Genomic DNA, 19319 nt, shown 5'->3' with positions numbered 1-19319 from the left:
TCAAAAGTATGGCTGTTCTGCTCAAATACTTATTAAACTGTGTAAATTTCACTAATTGGTTATCAATGCACTTATCTTTTAAACTTTACAGTCAATTGGACACCTCCCACGGCCCAACTTAGGCCCAAGTTTCAAATTCTGCCTCAGGGTCCGTAGTGTCTGACTGAAAAGATAACGTACATGTATTCTGTTCACCTCGGTTTCCGAGGTGGACAGAATACACGTACATTATCTTTTCAGTCAGACACCACGGACCCTGAGGCTGAATTCGAAACTTGGGCCGAAGTTGGGCCATGGGAGGTGTCCAATTGACTGTATTAAAAGTGCATTGATAACCAATTAGTGAAATTTACACAGTTTAATAAGTATTTGAGCAGAACAGCCATACTTTTGAACAAGGAGGTTTTTACCCGTGATGATTTAAAGGACCTCCCTTATGTTGATGTAATCAACGACGGAGTGCTCCTTTAACATTTGAGGTTTTTCCTCCACTCAAAATCATATGTATGCATCGAGCTTGTATGGATATCATTTATAGCTAGATTTATCTCCATATCCAGATATCCTAAATAATTTCTTAATAGACAAAGGTGACTTACCAAAAATGCAAGGAAGACAAGGGTCCATCAAAGAAACAGTGTCTGTGGGAAAGGGGCTTGGCTGTTCCTGCTGCTTCCTGCTATTGGCCGGCTGACATCCTAGAATGCCCATCTCTCCTCACAGAGAGGGGCTAAACCAATTGGACAGCATCAGCATGGGATGTCCTGCCCACTCACTACTGGAGGGGGACACCAGGAAGTTCGGATCCAATCAGTTCACAGCTCAAGTGATGTCATCAGGGAAGCCCTGCAGGGAGGAGGAGTTGGGACAGCAGCCAGCCAAAGCGAATGCTACATACCTGTAGAAGGTATTTTCAGAGGACAGCAGGCTGATTGTTCTCACTGATGGGTGACGTCCTTGGCAGCCCCTCCAATCGGAACCTTCACTAGCAAAAGCCTTTGCTAGCCCTCGCGTGCATGAGCGGCCGTCTTCCCGCCCGAAACCGGCTCGTGCCGGCCAGTCTCATATGTAGCAAGAGAAAGAGAAGGGAAGACAACTCCAAAAGGGGAGGCGGGCGGGTTTGTGAGAACAATCAGCCTGCTGTCCTCGGAGAATACCTTCTACAGGTATGTAGCATTCGCTTTCTCCGAGGACAAGCAGGCTGCTTGTTCTCACTGATGGGGTATCCCTAGCCCCCAGGCTCACTCAAAACAACAAACATGGTCAATGGGCCCTCGCAACGGTGAGGACATAACTGAGATTGACCTAACAATTTTTCCAACTAACTGAGAATGTAGCCTGGAACAGAAAAAACATGGGCCTAGGGGGGTGGAGTTGGATTCTAAACCCCGAACAGATTCTGAAGCACTGACTGCCCGAACCGACTGTCGCGTCGGGTATCCTGTTGCAGGCAGTAATGAGATGTGAATGTGTGGACAGAAGACCACATCGCAGCTTTGCAAATCTCTTCAATAGTGGCTGACTTCAAGTGGGCTACCGACGCTGCCATGGCTCTAACATTATGAGCCGTGACATGACCCTCAAGAGCCAGCCCAGCCTGGGCGTAAGTGAAGGAAATGCAATCTGCTAGCCAATTGGATATGGTGCGTTTCCCCACAGCCACTCCCCTCCTGTTGGGATCAAAAGAAACAAACAATTGGGCGGACTGTCTGTTGGGCTGTGTCCGCTCCAGATAGAAGGCCAATGCTCTTTTGCAGCTGACGTTCAGCAGGGCAGGAATGAGGACGGGGAAAGAATGTTGGCAAGACAACTGACTGGTTCAGATGGAACTCCGACACAACCTTTGGCAAGAACTTAGGGTGAGTGCGGAGGACTACTCTGTTATGATGAAATTTGGTGTAAGGGGCCTGGGCTACCAGGGCCTGAAGCTCACTGACTCTACGAGCTGAAGTAACTGCCACCAAGAAAATGACCTTCCAGGTCAAGTACTTCAGATGGCAGGAATTCAGTGGCTCAAAAGGAGGTTTCATCAGCTGGGTGAGAACGACATTGAGATCCTATGACACTGTAGGAGGTTTGACAGGGGGCTTTGACAAAAGCAAACCTCTCATGAAGCGAACAACTAAAGGCTGTCCCGAGATCGGCTTACCTTCCACACGGTAATGGTATGCACTGATTGCGCTAAGGTGAACCCTTACAGAGTTGGTCTTGAGACCAGACTCAGACAAGTGCAGAAGGTATTCAAGCAGGGTCTGTGTAGGACAAGAGCGAGGATCTAGGGCCTTGCTGTCACACCAGACGGCAAACCTTCTCCATAGAAAGAAGTAACTCCACTTAGTGGAATCTTTCCTGGACGCAAGCAAGATGCGGGAGACACCCTCTGACAGACCCAAAGAGGCAAAGTCTACGCTCTCAACATCCAGGCCGTGAGAGCCAGGGACCGGAGGCTGGGATGCAGAAGCGCCCCTTCGTTCTGTGTGATGAGGGTCGGAAAACACTCCAATCTCCACGGTTCTTCGGAGGATAACTCCAGAAGAAGAGGGAACCAGATCTGACGCGGCCAAAAAGGAGCAATCAGAATCATGGTGCCTCGGTCTTGCTTGAGTTTCAACAAAGTCTTCCCCACCAGAGGTATGGGAGGATAAGCATACAGTAGACCTTCGCCCCAGTTCAGGAGGAAGGCATCCGATGCCAGTCTGCCGTGGGCCTGAAGCCTGGAACAGAACTGAGGGACCTTGTGGTTGGTTCGAGATGCGAAGAGATCTACCAAGGGGGTGCCCCACGCTTGGAAGATCTGGCGCACTACTCCAGAATTGAGCGACCACTCGTGAGGTTGCATGATCCTGCTCAGTCTGTCGGCCAGACTGTTGTTTACGCCTGCCAGGTATGTGGCTTGGAGCACCATGCCGTGACGGCGAGCCCAGAGCCACATGCTGACGGCTTCCTGACACAGGGGACGAGATCCGGTGCCCCCATGCTTGTTGATGTAATACATGGCAACCTGGATAATTTGGTGGGACAGCCGATCTCTGAAAGCCTTCAGAGCGTTCCAGACCGCTCGTAACGCCAGGAGATTGATCTGCAGATCGCATTCCTGGAGGGACCAGCTTCCTTGGGTGTGAAGCCCATCGACATGAGCTCCCCACCCCAGGAGAGACGCATCCGTAGTCAGCACTTTTTGTGGCTGAGGAATTTGGAAAGGACGTCCCAGAGTCAAATTGGACCAAATCGTCCACCAATACAGGGACTTGAGAAAACTCGTGGACAGGTGGATCACGTCTTCTAGATCCCCAGCAGCCTGAAACCACTGGTAAGCTAGGGTCCATTGAGCAGATCTCATGTGAAGGCGGGCCATGGGAGTCACATGAACTGTGGAGGCCATGTGGCCCAGCAATCTCCACATCTGCCGAGCTGTGATCTGCTGGGACGCTCGCACCCGCGAGACGAGGGACAACAAGTTGTTGGCTCTCGCCTCTGGGAGATAGGCACGAGCCGTCCGAGAATCCAGCAGAGCTCCTATGAATTCGAGTCTCTGCAGTGGGAGAAGATGGGACTTTGGATAATTTATCACAAACCCCAGTAGCTCCAGGAGGCGAATAATCATCTGCATGGACTGTAGAGCTCCTGCCTCGCATGTGTTCTTCACCAGCCAATCGTCGAGATAAGGGAACACATGCACTCCCAGTCTGCGAAGTGCCGTTGCTACTACAGCCAAGCACTTCATGAACACACTGGGCGCAGAGGCGAGCCCAAAGGGTAGCACACAGTACTGAAAGTGACGTGTGCCCAGCTGAAATCGCAGATACTGTCTGTGAGCTGGCAGTATCGGGATGTGTGTGTAGGCGTCCTTCAAGTCCAGAGAGCATAGCCAATCGTTTTCCTGAATCATGGGGAGAAGGGTGCCCAGGGAAAGCATCCTGAACTTTTCCTTGACCAGATATTTGTTCAGGGCCCTTAGGTCTAGGATGGGTCGCATCCCCCCGTTTTCTTTTCCACAAGGAAGTACCTGGAATAGAATCCCAGCCCTTCTTGCCCGGATGGCACGGGCTCGACCGCATTGGCGCTGAGAAGGGCGGAGAGTTCCTCTGCAAGTACCTGCTTGTGTTGGAAGCTGTAAGACTGAGCTCCCGGTGGACAATTTGGAGGTTTGGAGGCCAAATTGAGGGTGTATCCGTGCCGGACTATTTGAAAAACCCACTGATCGGAGGTTATGAGAGGCCACCTTTGGTGAAAAACTTTCAACCTCCCTCCGACCGGCAGGTCGCCCAGCACTGACATTTGGATGTCGGCTATGCTCTGCTGGAGCCAGTCAAAAGCTCGTCCCTTGCTTTTGCTGGGGAGCCGAGGGGCCTTGCTGAGGCGCACGCTGCTGACGAGAGCGAGCGCGCTGGGGCTTAGCCTGGACCGCAGGCTGTCGAGAAGGAGGATTGTACCTACGCTTACCAGAAGAGTAGGGAACAGTCTTCCTTCCCCCATAAAAACGTCTACCTGTAGAGGTAGAGGCTGAAGGCTGCCGGCGGGAGAACTTGTCGAAAGCGGTATCCCACTGGTGGAGCTGCTCTACCACCTGTTCGACCTTCTCTCCAAAAATATTATCCGCATGGCAAGGCGAGTCCGCAATCCGCTGCTGGATCCTATTCTCCAAGTCGGAGGCACGCAGCCATGAGAGCCTGCGCATCACCACACCTTGAGCAGCGGCCCTGGACGCAACATCAAAGGTGTCGTACACCCCTCTGGCTAGGAATTTTCTGCACGCCTTCAGCTGCCTGACCACCTCCTGAAATGGCTTGGCTTGCTCAGGAGGGAGCTTATCCACCAAGCCAGCCAGCTGCCGCACATTATTCCGCATATGTATGCTCGTGTAGAGCTGGTAGGACTGGATTTTGGCCACGAGCATAGAAGAATGGTAGGCCTTCCTCCCAAAGGAGTCTAAGGTTCTAGAGTCCTTGCCCGGGGGCGCCGAAGCATGCTCTCTAGAACTCTTAGCCTTCTTTAGGGCCAAATCCACAACTCCAGTCGTGAGGCAACTGAGTGCGCATCAGCTCTGGGTCCCCATGGATCCGGTACTGGGACTCGATCTTCTTGGGAATGTGGGGATTACTTAATGGCTTGGTCCAGTTCGCCAGCAATGTCTTTTTGAGGACATGATGCATGGGTACTGTGGACGCTTCCTTAGGTGGAGAAGGATAGTCCAGGAGCACAAACATTTCAGCCCTGGGCTCGTCCTCCACAACCACCGGGAAGGGGATGGCCGTACACATCTCCCGGACAAAGGCCGCAAAAGACAGACTCTCGGGAGGAGAAAGCTGCCTTTCAGGGGAGGGAGTGGGATCAGAAGGCAGGCCATCAGACTCCTCGTCAGAGAAATATCTGATGTCCTCCTCCTCCTCCCTCGAGGCCTCACCATCTACTGAGTTCACGGACCTGTGTCTGAAGCTGTGCCCGGCTCGACTCCGTGGAACCACGGCCACGGTGGGAGCGTCGAGAGGTAGACTCCCTCGCCCGCACCGGCGAAGCTCCCTCTGCCGTCGTCGTCGGGGAGCCTTCCTGGGAGGCGACCGCAGTTGGTACCGCAAGCGGCACTGATGTCGGAGACCTCACCCCGGGCAAGGGGCCAGCCGGCGCCTCACTCGATGGTACTGGTGGCGCAAGCACCCCCGGTACCGGAGGGGAAGGGCGCAACAGCTCTCCCAGGATCTCTGGGAGGACGGCCCGGAGACTCTCGTGCAGAGCGGCTGTGGAGAAAGACGTGGAAGCCGATGCAGGCGTCGATGTCGGAGTCTGTTCCGGGCGTGGAGGCTGTTCCGGGCTGTCCATAGTGGAGCGCATCGACACCTCTTGAACAGAGGGTGAGCGGTCCTCTCGGTGCCGATGCCTACTGGGTGCCGACTCCCTCGGCGCCGATATGGGAAGGGGACCGGTGTCGATGCTTCTTCGACTTTTTGGAACGAAGCATGTCACCGGAGCTTCCCGGCACCGACGAGGAGGACGTAGAGTCCAGCCGTCGCTTCCTCGGGGCCGAGGCCGAAGAAGGTCGGTCTCGGGGGGGCTGTACCGCAGGAGCCCTCAGGGTAGGGGGAGACCCACCTGAAGGCTCACCGCCACCAGCAGGGGAATGGACAGCCCTCACCTGCACTCCAGTCGAAGCACCACCGTCCGACGACATCAGCAGAAGTGGAGGTCCCGGTACCATCGACGCTGACGCAGCCTTCCGATGTCTCAGCCCCGATGCAGAGGGTCGATGCCTCGATGCACTCAATGCAGTCGCAGCCGAGGACGGAGGTCTGGACGCTGTCGACGTCGATGCACTCGATACTCCCGGTGCTGATGCCAACGAAGAGCCCGAGAACAAAACGTTCCACTGGGCCAATCTCGCTACCTGAGTCCGCTTTTGTAAAAGGGCGCACAGACTACAGGCCTGCGGGCGGTGCCCAGCCCCCAGACACTGAAGACACGACGCGTGCCTGTCAGTGAGCGAGATTACCCGGGCGCACTGGGTGCACTTCTTGAAGCCGCTGGGAGACTTCGATGACATGGGCGGAAAAATCACGCCGGCGAGATCAAAACTCGTGATTGCGTAAGGCACCAAAAGAGGGGGAGAAAAAATTTGACCCGAGGCCTCAAAAAAGCCTACCCCGAAGACGAAAAGAAACTTACCAGGGCAAAAACTGAAAATAGAGGAAAGGGAATAAGACCGAAAAGGTCTTCTTCCGAAATCCTTTTTTTTTTTTTTTTTTGTAGCGAAAAGTCAAAAGAGACACGCGAGGTCAACTTAAGGGGCGCGAACGGCGTAACACGACCGTACCGAGCGCAGACAAAAGAAGACTGGCCGGCACGAGCCGGTTTCGGGCGGGAAGACGGTCGCGCATGCGCGGTGCGCATCGGCGCGCGAGGGCTAGGAAAGGCTTTTGCTAGTGAAGATTCCGATTGGAGGGGCTGCCGTGGACGTCACCCATCAGTGAGAACAAGCAGCCTGCTTGTCCTCGGAGAATGAGAGTCTATCTTCAGGGAGATGGGCGTTCTAGGATGTCAGCCAGCCAATAGAAGGAAGCAGCAGGAACAGCTGGGGGTGGAACCAAGCCCTGATGCTGCTGATTCCTCACAGAAGAGCCAGAGCAGCAGAGGAGGTTTTTCCCACTTTTTCCCAGCAGCGGGAGGCAAGGAGCTGCAATACAGGTATGCCCATCCAAAAAAAAAAAAAAAAAAAAGCGCTTTTGTGCTTGCAAAAAAAAAAGTTAAATCTACTGCTTTCATGCACGCAGTTTGTCTGCGTGTACGAGAGCCGTCTGTAGCATGTGCAGAGCAGCCACGCATAGCGACTCACTGTTCTGCACAAGCTCAGCTCACCGACTTGCTTCCCCCATATCGCATGCAAATGAGCTGGGTCATAAAAGCAACGAGCAGCTCATTTGCATACGTTTTCTTTGTGAATCCCTCTGTTTCTAAATTGATAAATTTTTACCGATTTGGAAACACAGACGGATCCTCAACGGGACCTTTGTACATTTGGCTCACAGTATAGAAACTACAACAGCTGTGATATAGACGACATGGTAGCAGAAGGCATTGGGTTAACTTAAAAAGGAGATTGAGGGGGGTCAAGTGATGCAGCTGAACTAGGAGGCTGTGTTCTCTTCGAGCTCCTCAACCCCCTCTCATTCAGAGCATCGCTGTGCTATGATATTTCATTATTTTTTCCTTTCTTGGTGAAGGACGCAGTGCCCCACTACTTATGGACAAATTTCTTCTGAAAACTGGGGTAGAAATGACTTTAAAGCGCTAAAAAGAATGGCGCTAAGGCGCGCTCTGTGTCAGTGTGTGAAAACAAGATGGCGGATGAACAAGCGGAAGGCTCCGCGATTTCTGACGTGCATATTGAAAAACTCTACAGCAGTATCAGCACTAGGTGCAAGACTAGATGGCATTCACTTCAGTGCGCAAGGGCTCAGCCAAGCAGTGGCTGACTAATGTGCGAGTGACTGAGCTAGAATCCAGAATCAGCGCCACGGAAGATGGTGTACAGGGAGTCCTGGAGGAACTCATGAGACTCCGGAAAGAAGTGGCAGGGTGTACTAACAAACTGGATGATTTGGAAAATAGGTCACGCCGCAACAATATCAGAGTGGTGGGGCTGCTGGAGGCTGTGAAGGAAAAGGATCTTAAGCAGCTCTTAGAAAATGGTTTACGGAATCGCTGCCCCTCCGAAGGGACACCACCTTGTCGTGGTGGAGGGGCTTCAGTGTTTCAATGACTCAGAGGGCTATGCTGTAGGGTTACCCATATCAGACAGGCCTCTGAGGAGAAACCAAAGAGTGTCCCAAACTGGAGGATCCAAGATGGCGTTGAGGGAGGACGTACATTAGTTGAGTTCCCGTTTTATGCCAGAATACCTGAAGTAGGTGCGCTTCCCAGAGAATGGGGAAGAGAAAAGGTAAAGCCGTGGTGTTGTCCTCCTCGAACACGGCTGGGGTTCCCACCACTTCTCAGCCTACTTTGGAGAGATTCGGGGTCAAAACATCGGGGATATCGGGTCCTGTTTCGGGGAAGGCTTTATTACCGAATTTCAGTGGAGAGGGAGTGACTTAGTCCCCCTGTTGGCACGACCCCTCCAAGACCCGGAAACAGTAATGCTTCGCTATGGACGTTGACAGTGGAAACGCCCGAAGTGGGTCAGGATTTTCATGTGACCCGAGAAGGTCCTGGCGCAGCATCGACTCCGGATAATAAACCAACTGGGGGACTGGAAAGTGAGTTCTTCCCCCCCCCCCCCCCCCCCCCCCCCGAAGATATCTGGAGCGGTTTCTGTGGAGAAATTGGACCTGGTGAAGCAAAAAAAAAAATGTCACAATGGACGCATTATGAGAAGTGCTGCAGAGTGTGAATAACTTTCTTCTTCAGATGTTTAAAATTTTTCAGGAATAAACATGTGAATTAAAGAATTTATATTAATACTTATCTAACAAAGTGGAAGTCCAAGATAATAAAAATAGAGACTGACTATGGAATTTTTTCTTTTATTGAACTGTTGAAGAAATATTTCTCTGATAATTTGCAAACATTTTCTGAGCCACCCTCCAGTGTCTAAAGCGGTTTATATATCCCCTAAAATAGTCTTCTTTATCAGAGAAAAGAGATGTGAACTTAACTGATATTTTGGAAAAGCTATATTACTAATGACTTTCGCCTTTGATTTAGATAGGAATAATGTTTTGAAATTGTATTTCCGACACATGGTTGATAGTTTTTTGGGTTTAAAGATAAATATATTTCCTGACTTATCAGGGGAATCGCAGACTAGGAGGTGTGAACTCTTGGCTTTTAAGCCAAAGATCATTGCCCTAAGTGGGACCTTCCTAGTGCGATTCCCTTGTAAGTGTTCTATTTCTTTGAATTTTAATAGTTATTTGTTGAACCTAAGAAATAAGAGATTGTGAAGTTGAAAGAACAGATGAAGAACCCTCTGCAGCAACTTTTTTTGTTACCACTCTACCGGCTGCAATTACCGATTAACCTTCCTCCCTCAGAAAAAGTGAATTGTAAGATTAACCATTTTGAGTTTTTTTATTTTCTTTGAGATTGTTTTCCTGATCGTGGATCTCCCAGTTGTGGACGATTATATAACATATATTGGTGGGAGAAAATGTTTTCTTTTTGAATATTAATTTCTGTTTTCCCTTACATTTATGTGATAAATGTGAATGTAATTAAGTAAAATGATAAAAAAAATTTAAAAAAAAGGAATCGCTGCTGGCTGAATCCTCAATGGGGCCTATCTGGATAGAACGCATGCACCGTGTGGGAAGACTTGTAGAAGGGGCGGCTCGGCCCTGCGTGGTGGTGGCATGGATTCTGAATTTTGCGCAAAAACAACAAAATTTTAAGGAAATATAGAATGATGCAGGACTTGCAGTTCCAGAATACTAAAGTGCTCCTGTTCCAGGACTACTCGGCCTCTGTGGTGCAACTACGAAAAGACTATTTGGAGATATGTAAAACAATTAAGATTCACCCTACAGTTCCCTGCCTGTCTTTGCATCGTTAAGAAGGGAAAAGTCCATGTTTTTGATAGCAGTGAAGCTGCTAAATTGCAAGTGAAGCAATGGTTCCCGAATTGATATATTCATGAACACTCTTCTAGGATCACCTTTCTATACCCTGTCTGAGGTTATAGACACAGTGGTTTGTTTCTTAACCTATTGATTTAATGTTGGACACGGTGTGTTCCTTTTCTATCCTTGGAGCACAGTAACTCAGTTAAGTTTCTAGACATATATGTAAGCAACATAAGATTATTAAGGTATGATGGGTGGAGGGTGTAGCTGTGGGGCTTGGGACGAGGGAAGGGAGATGTATGTGTGGAGGGGGGCGGGATGCATCATAACGTTTGCCCTTGGTGAGTGTGAAGGGGGAGGAGGGAAGAGGGGGGATGTTTTGAGAAGGGAGGAGTTAATAAGCAGGTCTTGTGGGAAGAGTATGATTTTACCTGGTGTTGGACAGTGTGCAAGGGTGGCGACTCACCAGAGGGGAGCTGGGCTCTCTGGTGGGGGTTAACACATATGGTGGGTTTTTATTTTGGTTTCAGTGCTCTCAAGACGGCGCCTAAGGGCTTGAAATTACTATCATGGAATGTGTCGGGAGTCAACTCGCCAATAAAGAGATCTAAGATTTTGCAGTATCTGGGAAGATACAAGGCTGACACTGTGGGTTTGCAAGAAACTAAACTTAATGATATTGAGCATCAGAAGCTAAAAAGATCATGGTTAGCTCAGTGCCATTACGCATCTGCACCCAAGAGCAGGAGTAGCTCTCTTTATTCGCAAATCGGTGCCCTTCATTCACCATAGGGTCACTAAGGACACAGAGGGGAAGTTTATCATAGTGGAGGGGAAACTCAATCACTTTTAATACTACGTTGGTTTCAGTATATGCACCCAATGTTGCACAAAAAAGTTTTCTTAGAAATATAATAGCAAAATGTCCAATATTGCTGGGCCTTAAATTCTTTTAGGTGACTTCAATGCTATCTTGGATTCACATCTAGATACTAGTGCTGGGATGCAGAGAGCCAGGCCTAGATCTACAGAAGGTCTTGGGGGTCTTTTTGCGTAGTTTGGACTCTGTGGACCCATGGAAAATGTTACATCCACAAGAGAGAGATTATATGCATGTCTCCAGGGCCCACGCAACACAGTCCCGAATAGACTATATATTTGTTACTAAAGATATGTTCCATAAGATAGAGGGGGCGGAAATTGGACCCTTAGTGATTTCAGACCATTCACCTATCCATATAATTGCAGATCTAGGAGATCCAAGGGAAGGGAAGAGGCAGGTGGCGATTTCCGGCTCATCATTACACAAACCAAGTCTTTGACGATACCTCACCCAAAAGTGGGAGGAATTTCTAAGTAATAATAAAGACCATGTTTCAGATCCAGCTTTGATGTGGGAAGCAGGAAAGGGGACATAATATCTTTTGTTATCAAGCAGAAAAAAAACACCATGTTAGTCATATGGTTGATTTAGAGAGGAAAATTCGAATGCTAAAGAGAGACAGATGCAGACACATCCAACTGGGGCATGTAGGCACTCTTTAGAGCAAACACAGACAGCTCTAAACAACCTCTTTCAAGAGCAGGCCCAGAAAAAAGCTTTTTACTATAAGTTCCATCTTTTTAGATTTGGAAATAAATCTGGTAGACTTTTGGCAAATCTTACAAAAAGTTGGAATAGGCCAACAGTAATATCTGCACTTCAAGACTTGAAGGGTCAGGTTGTGATGGAGCAAAAACAGAATCGTTCTTTGTCCAATTTTATAGCTCCCTGTATAGGGCAGAAGTGGACAGCAAGAGAAGATAGATTCTTTTCTGCACACTTGTGGAGTCCCTCATTTGTCGGATGAGGAAAAAACTAAATTGAATGAGCCCCTATCTGGACCTGAAATACAGAGAGCTATAAAGAGTTTGCAGCTGCACAAATCGCCTGGGCCTGATGGCTACAGTGGAGAATTTTATAAAATTTTAAACACTGGAGTGATAGTTATCTTGGGACTACTTTGACACTGCTATACAGAAGAGGTCCTTTCCCCAGTGGTCCAACCAGGCATTGATTACGGTCCTGCCCAAACCAGGGAAGGACCCTCTGCAGCCAGAATCCTATAGGCCTCTCTCTCTTATAAATGTAGATCTTAAATTGTTAGCGAAAATCCTAGCTGAGCGTTTAGCTCTATTGATTCCTAAGCTTGTGGGACCTCACCAAGTGGGCTTTGTGAAAGGACAGCATGTTGGAGTGAATGTGAGGCGGTTGCTTCTAGGATTGGAGCGCTGTGCGCATTTGTCCATCCCTGCTATGGCTATCAGTTTCGACTCCGAGAAAGCTTTTGATAGGGTAGAATAGCCTTTTTTATTCTCTATTGGTTCCTATGGTATAGATGGCTTCTTTCTCCAGGCCATACAAACCGCACAGCTGCCGTGTTAGCGAATGGAATATCATCTGAGGTTTTCTCTCTAGGGAGAGGTACAAGACAGGGCTGTCCGCTTTCGCCCTTTACTATATATTCTTTTCTTAGAGCCTCTGCTGCTGAAGTTTAGAGGTAGTACGCATATAATGGGGATTGAAGTATCAAGGAATTGTGCTCCATTAAAGTGCATGGCTTTTGCACATGATATCATGCTTCTTGTGGCGGACCCGGGACGGACACTGCCACTGCAGATGTTTACAGATTTGGTCATCTATCTGGGGCTCAGGTTGAATGTCTCGAAGTCAGAGGCTTTACCGATAAATATGTGGGTTGACGATTTGGGGGTTGGCTTTGCACTAAAAGAGGCAATGGGTTCCCTTAGGTATTTAGGTATGTACATTCCAGCTGACTTGAGCAGGTTATATGAGTTAAACATACACCCACTTCTGCAGAAATCGGTGGATTGCCTGTGGTTATGGACAGGGCTACCATTGGCCCTTTTCGGGCAGTTTTCTGTATAACATGCTTATAGTGCCCAGATGGCTATTACCAGTTGCAGACGTTGCCTTTGTGGTTAAGAGAGGTGGATTTACAAAGTTGCATACGGCTTTGAGGCTATTCCACTCTTATGATACACCTAGGTCGAAGGGTGGATTGGACTTATGGACTTGAGGCAGTACAATTTGGTCTGTGAAATGAGACATATAAGAGATTGGCTTCTGGGCACATTGGACTTTACACCTTGGGAGATACAGGCCATGTTTCTACGTCCTTTGTCGGCTTCATATACGTTACGTGCTCGGGCAGCTAATTTGTGGGAAGCCTTTGGGCAACATGTGATATGAAAATACATGAGGAGTGTTTGGTAGGCTCTGTGCATATATTTGCAGGGTTTTAGATATGCCTCTCCTTTTTCTGACTCTGAAGGGCAATCCTGATTTCACTCCAGGTTTGGGAAGTGGGAGAATTTTTGGGGAAGAGTGGGGGAGAGATATACGCTGGATAGGAAATTTGTTGGATGCAGAGGGTAAGCTGCTTCCCTTCTCTACTTTGAGAGAGAGATATGGACTGGTGGACTCTGATATTTTCATGTTTTTGCAGATGAGGCACTATATTTCCTCCTTGCCGGTGACCACCCTTGGGCTTCCTTTGCTCAACAGGTTACGTTGTGTTTGAGATTGGAAGACCCGGAGCACCCTCGCCTCAGCCAATATCCAAGGGCCCTCTGAGACTCAACCTGGCCTCTCTTTGCAGAGTGTGGCGGAGGCTTGGTCGAGGGAATTGAATTGTAGTGTTTCAGACCTTTCTTAATACTATTGCTAAAATCTCTATAAATATGCTTCATAGAGAGCAGGAATATAAATTTTTATAATGTACACATATTGCTCCTTGAGGGCATTTAAAGGCTGAGTGGCTGAATCAGGCAGGTGCCCCAAATGTGGGCAGGATGGGGCTACGTTAGGTCATATGTTCTGGACTTGAGCAAAGATTCAGGTCTTTTGGGAGGGGGTAAGAAGTTTTCTGTGCCGATGTTTGGGAAGGAAGATTGTGCTAAATTCTGTGGGTTTTCTATTTCGAGATGGGACACAATTGCAGGTGGAGTCGGATGCGCAGAGCTTGTTTCTGGCAAACCCATACTTTTGGCCAAAAAGGTCATCCTGACCCAGTGGCGAATGCACAGAATCCCCCAATTATCAGTCTGGCGTACATTGTTGTTTGATATGGCTCTCTTCGAACATAAGCTAGTGGGTAATAGACCCGAGTCTCAGTGGAAACTTTTCCAGGATGTATGGGAACCTTATTGGTCTATACTTACCCACAAGGAACGTATCTTGCTTTTGAATGTATAAGGGGTATGTTGGTGGGGCTCTATACATATTGAGTGCTGATTTTGTATTATGAACTTTCTGAATTTAGTACAGTACCTGGTATAAATTAAATTAATGGGATAGACTTGATATATATTTAGATCCTCCTAATGATTACCATGGTAATATGATTTTTTTTTCTGTTGTTCTGTTTTGGGGCTAGGGAATGGGAGGGTGGGGGGAGGGAGATAACTAATGGGGTTGTAGTGCGGGAGACACAATGATCAATGTCTTTTTGTTGAATGGTGTACTGTTCTGGAAAGTGTTTCTTCGCTGTAACGATGTGACATCCAAATAAAGATGTTTAAAAAAAAAAAAAAAAAAAAGGGGAGATTGAGAAAGTTTTGAAACAGACAGTTTAAAAGTAGAAAAGCTTCACTTGTGGAAGACAATGGCAGTGAGGTTGCCTGGAGACAACGTTCCTGTGGCTGAGAAGGCTTGCTGTCAATTTTTGCTTGTTTAGAGTCATGCAACACAATTGCTTCCCTATTCGTTTACCGTTTATTCATTTACTAGACCGTCACTTATTACAAAGGTAAATCAGAACGCTTTACAATATAATATAACATTAAATATTAAAATATACCATTAAAATACTTAAAATATACTCTGAAATCCATTTATAATAGGAAAGCACAGCAAACCAGTCAATTCATCTCCAGGGGCTGTGCTGATGAACTAATTTGATTGCCTGCCTCCACCTCAAACTGAGGGAAAGTGGCTGAGTTAACAACTGAGGTGGTGGAGGAATTGAGCCACTAGCTATATTTGACTTACTTCCACCCCTATGAAAACCCAATTTGGAAGAAGCTTTCACTTTCTTTTTATAAGCTGTAGATTAGACTCCACCTGCACTTTATATTGACTTCTCTTTTGTTTTTTTTGATCAAAATATTTCCTGCTGTAAGAGCTCCTCGGTTCTCCTCTGACCAAAACAAGCTCATCCAATGTTCTGAATGGGCTGATGGGTGCACTGGATCCTGCAACCTCTCTACGGAGCAAGAAGACACTGTCTCCTCCCACCTCCAGTGTGGTGGGAGTAGTCCCGGGTCAAAATTACTATTTGCTTAGCTCCAATGGATACTGCTACCAGCTCCAGTGTGGCAATTTTAGCATTGATATTTTCTCACAAAGAGAGAGAGAGAGAGAGAGAAAAAAAAAAAAGCAAAACCAGGCATGACTAGAGAGGAGAACTAAACTGTGCACATGTGACCATGGAGATAAAATACTGAAGAAGAGTGAAACATTCATTAGTGCAGGACATCTGTGCATGCTCAGGGACCCTTTAAAAGAAAAAAAAAAAGAAGTTCTCTGAGCTATAGGAGAGCACCACAAATGGAATCCATCCGGAGGATGTCAACAGTAAAATGTGCCTGCATGACCCCTCTTGTCCAAGAGAAGAGCTAGGGGCAGGATTTAAGAAAAAAAAAAAAAAAATTATAAAATAAAAAAAATTTAGATATGGCCACAGCAAATCAAACTTTGAACAAGGCATAACAAATCATACTACCAGTCCACACAGTTTCCACTAACCATACTAGTGATGGAGGCAGCATGGGATGGGGAGGCAGCGCTGACTCTATGAGCGGCACCTGGTGATTTATTTAATCTCTGTGGCAGCTGCAGCCTGTGAAGAAACCCCCCCCCAAAAAAAAAAATCAGTGTTAATGGTGAGATGTGTTGTGTGCTCCCCTAATCTTCCATGAGATACTGTATATTGTTAGATAATGACAGAAAATTCAGATATTTATGTATATATATAGTACCTTCAGAAAGACCATAAAGCACCAATGCATACTGTTGCTCAATTCTGACCTACCTGTTTAAATAACCATCTCGGCCTCGCTCTATTGGCACACTGCCAGTATCTGGCTGATAAAAGTTTGCTGCCTGAATGGACAGCTCATGTGGCAGGAGAAGCCCATCTAGTGCAGCTTGCTGAACCTCAAAGGGACTAACCTATGGGGAGGAAAAAAAAAGACAAGTTACAACACTCCATTCTTTAATCTACTACCACTCCTTCAGCATGCTGTCCAATGTCATCTACTGACAAGTGGCCTGCAGGAGTGGTGAACATGCCCAGTCAGCATTCCTTAAGATACAATGCCCCTAGCAGAAACAGACTATACAGAATGCTCAGTCACTTCGTTAAGCAGCTCTCTGTCCCACAAAGGTCTAAAAGGTGAAACTGCAAACTAGGATAGGAATGAAAACATATAACCTGTGATGGAATATGCTTCTGCAAGTCAGCTACATGATCCCGAAGGAGCTGAGGGCCAGGTGCAAAACCTATAGAAATAATAATAATAATAAAAAAAAGGTTAAACCAGCATGCATATATTTACTTTATGATTAAATTCTACAATAAAGGCATCTTGATGACAGTGCCATCTCCACTGCAGCACTTTTGAATATAGAGGTTTATTATGAGGGTACTGCAGTTTTCTTAGAAGCATGCCATACCATTTATATGCAAGTTTGAGGTCAACTTAAATAAGAGGACCACCAACTTATAACATGTCATTTTTAAGAATGCTCAAAAGCAGCGATTTTAGAAGCAGTATGATTTAGCCAGTCCTTTACATTTTTGTTACAATAAAACATTTTTAATGGTACTGTAGTGCCAAGGTCCCGTTACTGCAAAGCCAAACAAAAAGGGCTAATTTTAGTAAGTTATTGTATCTATTACATCCTTCTATGACCAGTTCTGAATATCCTGAAATTGTAGCATTCAACAGTGGCGAGTCAAAAATTGATACAGAACTACAGAGTGGTCTCAAAACTTTCTTATTTCAGGACACATTCTCCCAAAGTTGGTGTTTTCTGTTGGGAACCTGGAGGATCTCTGGTAGGATCCTATAACAAGAGCTGCTATGCCTCCTGTTTTTACCCTCCCCCCCCCCCTTTCCTTTCGAAGACTGTAGTTCTCCATCCTAACCTATTGTATGTTCTCTGGTCTCTTTTCCCTATTTTAGATTGTACACCACCCTGATAATTTTTTGTATCCTGCCCTCCAGTGAACACAAACTTGGATACTTGGACTTGCAGATTCTAAATACTTATAGGTGTCAGTACTGTGGAGAAGAGCATTCATGTACCAGCTTTCTTCACAGGCCTTTATTCTGAAAATGCTCTACTTCAGCCAGAGGGGTCTCGATAAGGAAGAGGTGAGTACATGAAAGCACAGGTCAACACTGATACTGTGAAAATTGAAAGCAGGAACGTTTCTATAATAGAAAACTGAAGGTAGGATACAGCAGGACTGTTTTAGCTCTAGGCAAGCTACTTCTTGCATTAGTATTGCTGACCGCATATGGGATCCTGCATGATGAAGGACATAACCCCTCCTTTTTACACGTCTGCATCAGTTACCACAGGATAGAGCTGGAGCAGACTCATTACCGATGGGTGAGGATATTCGAGGGCGCAAATAGTCTGCTGAGGAAGCACGAGCTGGAAACACTTGGGAGGTGGGAGGAGATGGTGTCTTCTGGCTCCGTAGAGAGGTTGCAGGATCCAGTGCACCCATCAACCCACTCAGAACATTGGATGAGACTGTTTTGGTCAGAGGAGGACCAAGGAGCTCCTACAGCAGGAAATATTGTGATCAAGAAAATAATGAGAAGTCAATATAACTTGCAGCTAGAGTTTAATCTACAGCTATAAAAAGCCACTGTGCACACATCACACACTGTACAGTATCTGTTCACCCTGTGTATGTATGGGCACTTCTTTCAGCTCTTCATTTTAGTTTAGCAAGTTACACATGCAAAGTTAAAACATACTAAAGATTTTAAAGTGTTATATGTGCTCTATCACAAAATATGACCAAGTAAAACAATAAGGGATTAGCAGCAGCATGAATACATCCAGAAGTAGTTTATGCGTGTGTTCAATTACTTAAATAAATCATTAAGGGAGCAACATGTTCCTTGGAATTTATTTTTTATTTTTACAAAACTTGATATATTGCATATGCCAGGGACTGGCTTCTAAGTTGTTTATATAAAATACCAGAGAAAGGGAGGGAGGGAAATTAGAGAAGCAGGGTAGACAAGGCTGAAGAGGGGAGTTTTTAAAGCTGCTTTAAATCTGACATAAGGGGGTTTAGGTGGAAGAGGAGCGGGCAAACCATTCCAAGCTTTGGACCGGTATAGCCGATGGCAGAATCAGAAGTAAATCCAGATGGAATAATGGAAGGGGGGCAGGAATCGCAGAAGGTCAGGAGAGGTTGAGCAAGGTGTACAGGACAGGATATAAGGAATGAGAAGGCAAGAGAGATGGTTAGGAGTTGAAGGGAGGTGAAAAACACGAGACTTAGAAGCTTGAGCTGTACACTAGAGAATGACACGGGGACAAGGTTTATCCCCGTCCCGTTCCCATGGGTTCAGTCTCCGTCCCCACTCCATCACCGCAAGTTCTGTCTCCATCCCCTCCCCGTAAGCCCTGTCTTCGTCCCCATCTACAGAAGCCTCAAACAATTATGATTTTATATTTAAATCTTTTTATTAAAGTATAAAAACAATATGCTGTGCAACCTTTGTGTATAAATTACAAATAGAACAGCACCCTTCCAACCCGAAAAGCTAATTTCTACTACCCCAAGAAATCCTAATCCACCCTGTTAAAATGTCCAAGGATACAAAATACAACCCGTTCTGTATGCCCTGGAGGGGAGAAATATGCCCTATGAAGCACTGTTATGATTTTTTAAGCTGTGGATGTGTAAGAAGTCCAACAATCTCAGGGTTGAGTCTAGCTCTCCTGTCTTTCACAGTCCTTCCTGCAATAAAAGATGTCTTAGAAGATGTGCTGGTAGCAGGATGTACAGGATCCCCCATACAAATTTTTCTAGTTGTGGCCAGCATGTTTGCTTGTTTTTCAAAAAAAAAAAAAATCAAAATATCATTGTCTGCATCACTCAAACAAAGTCTAGTTCATTAACAAGCTTCAAAGTAGAAAATGACACGGGGACAAAGTTTGTCCCCATC

At 46.8% G+C, this 19319-nt stretch overlaps 1 protein-coding gene across 1 annotated transcript in view; it reads right to left on the bottom strand.

Moving 5' to 3' along the window:
* EIF4ENIF1 (eukaryotic translation initiation factor 4E nuclear import factor 1) overlaps positions 1-19319 on the bottom strand; it is a 229477-nt gene that overhangs the window by 91346 nt on the left and 118812 nt on the right. Inside the window, 4 exon segments of the mRNA XM_030217483.1 lie at positions 15862-15955; positions 16148-16287; positions 16550-16617; positions 17731-17914. Of these exon segments, the coding sequence (XP_030073343.1) occupies positions 15862-15955; positions 16148-16287; positions 16550-16617; positions 17731-17914 (486 nt within the window).

This window comes from Microcaecilia unicolor, chromosome 11, assembly GCF_901765095.1.
Source record: "Microcaecilia unicolor chromosome 11, aMicUni1.1, whole genome shotgun sequence".
Classification (NCBI taxonomy): Eukaryota; Metazoa; Chordata; class Amphibia; order Gymnophiona; family Siphonopidae; genus Microcaecilia; species Microcaecilia unicolor.
This window is presented reverse-complemented; position numbering and strand designations above follow the sequence as displayed.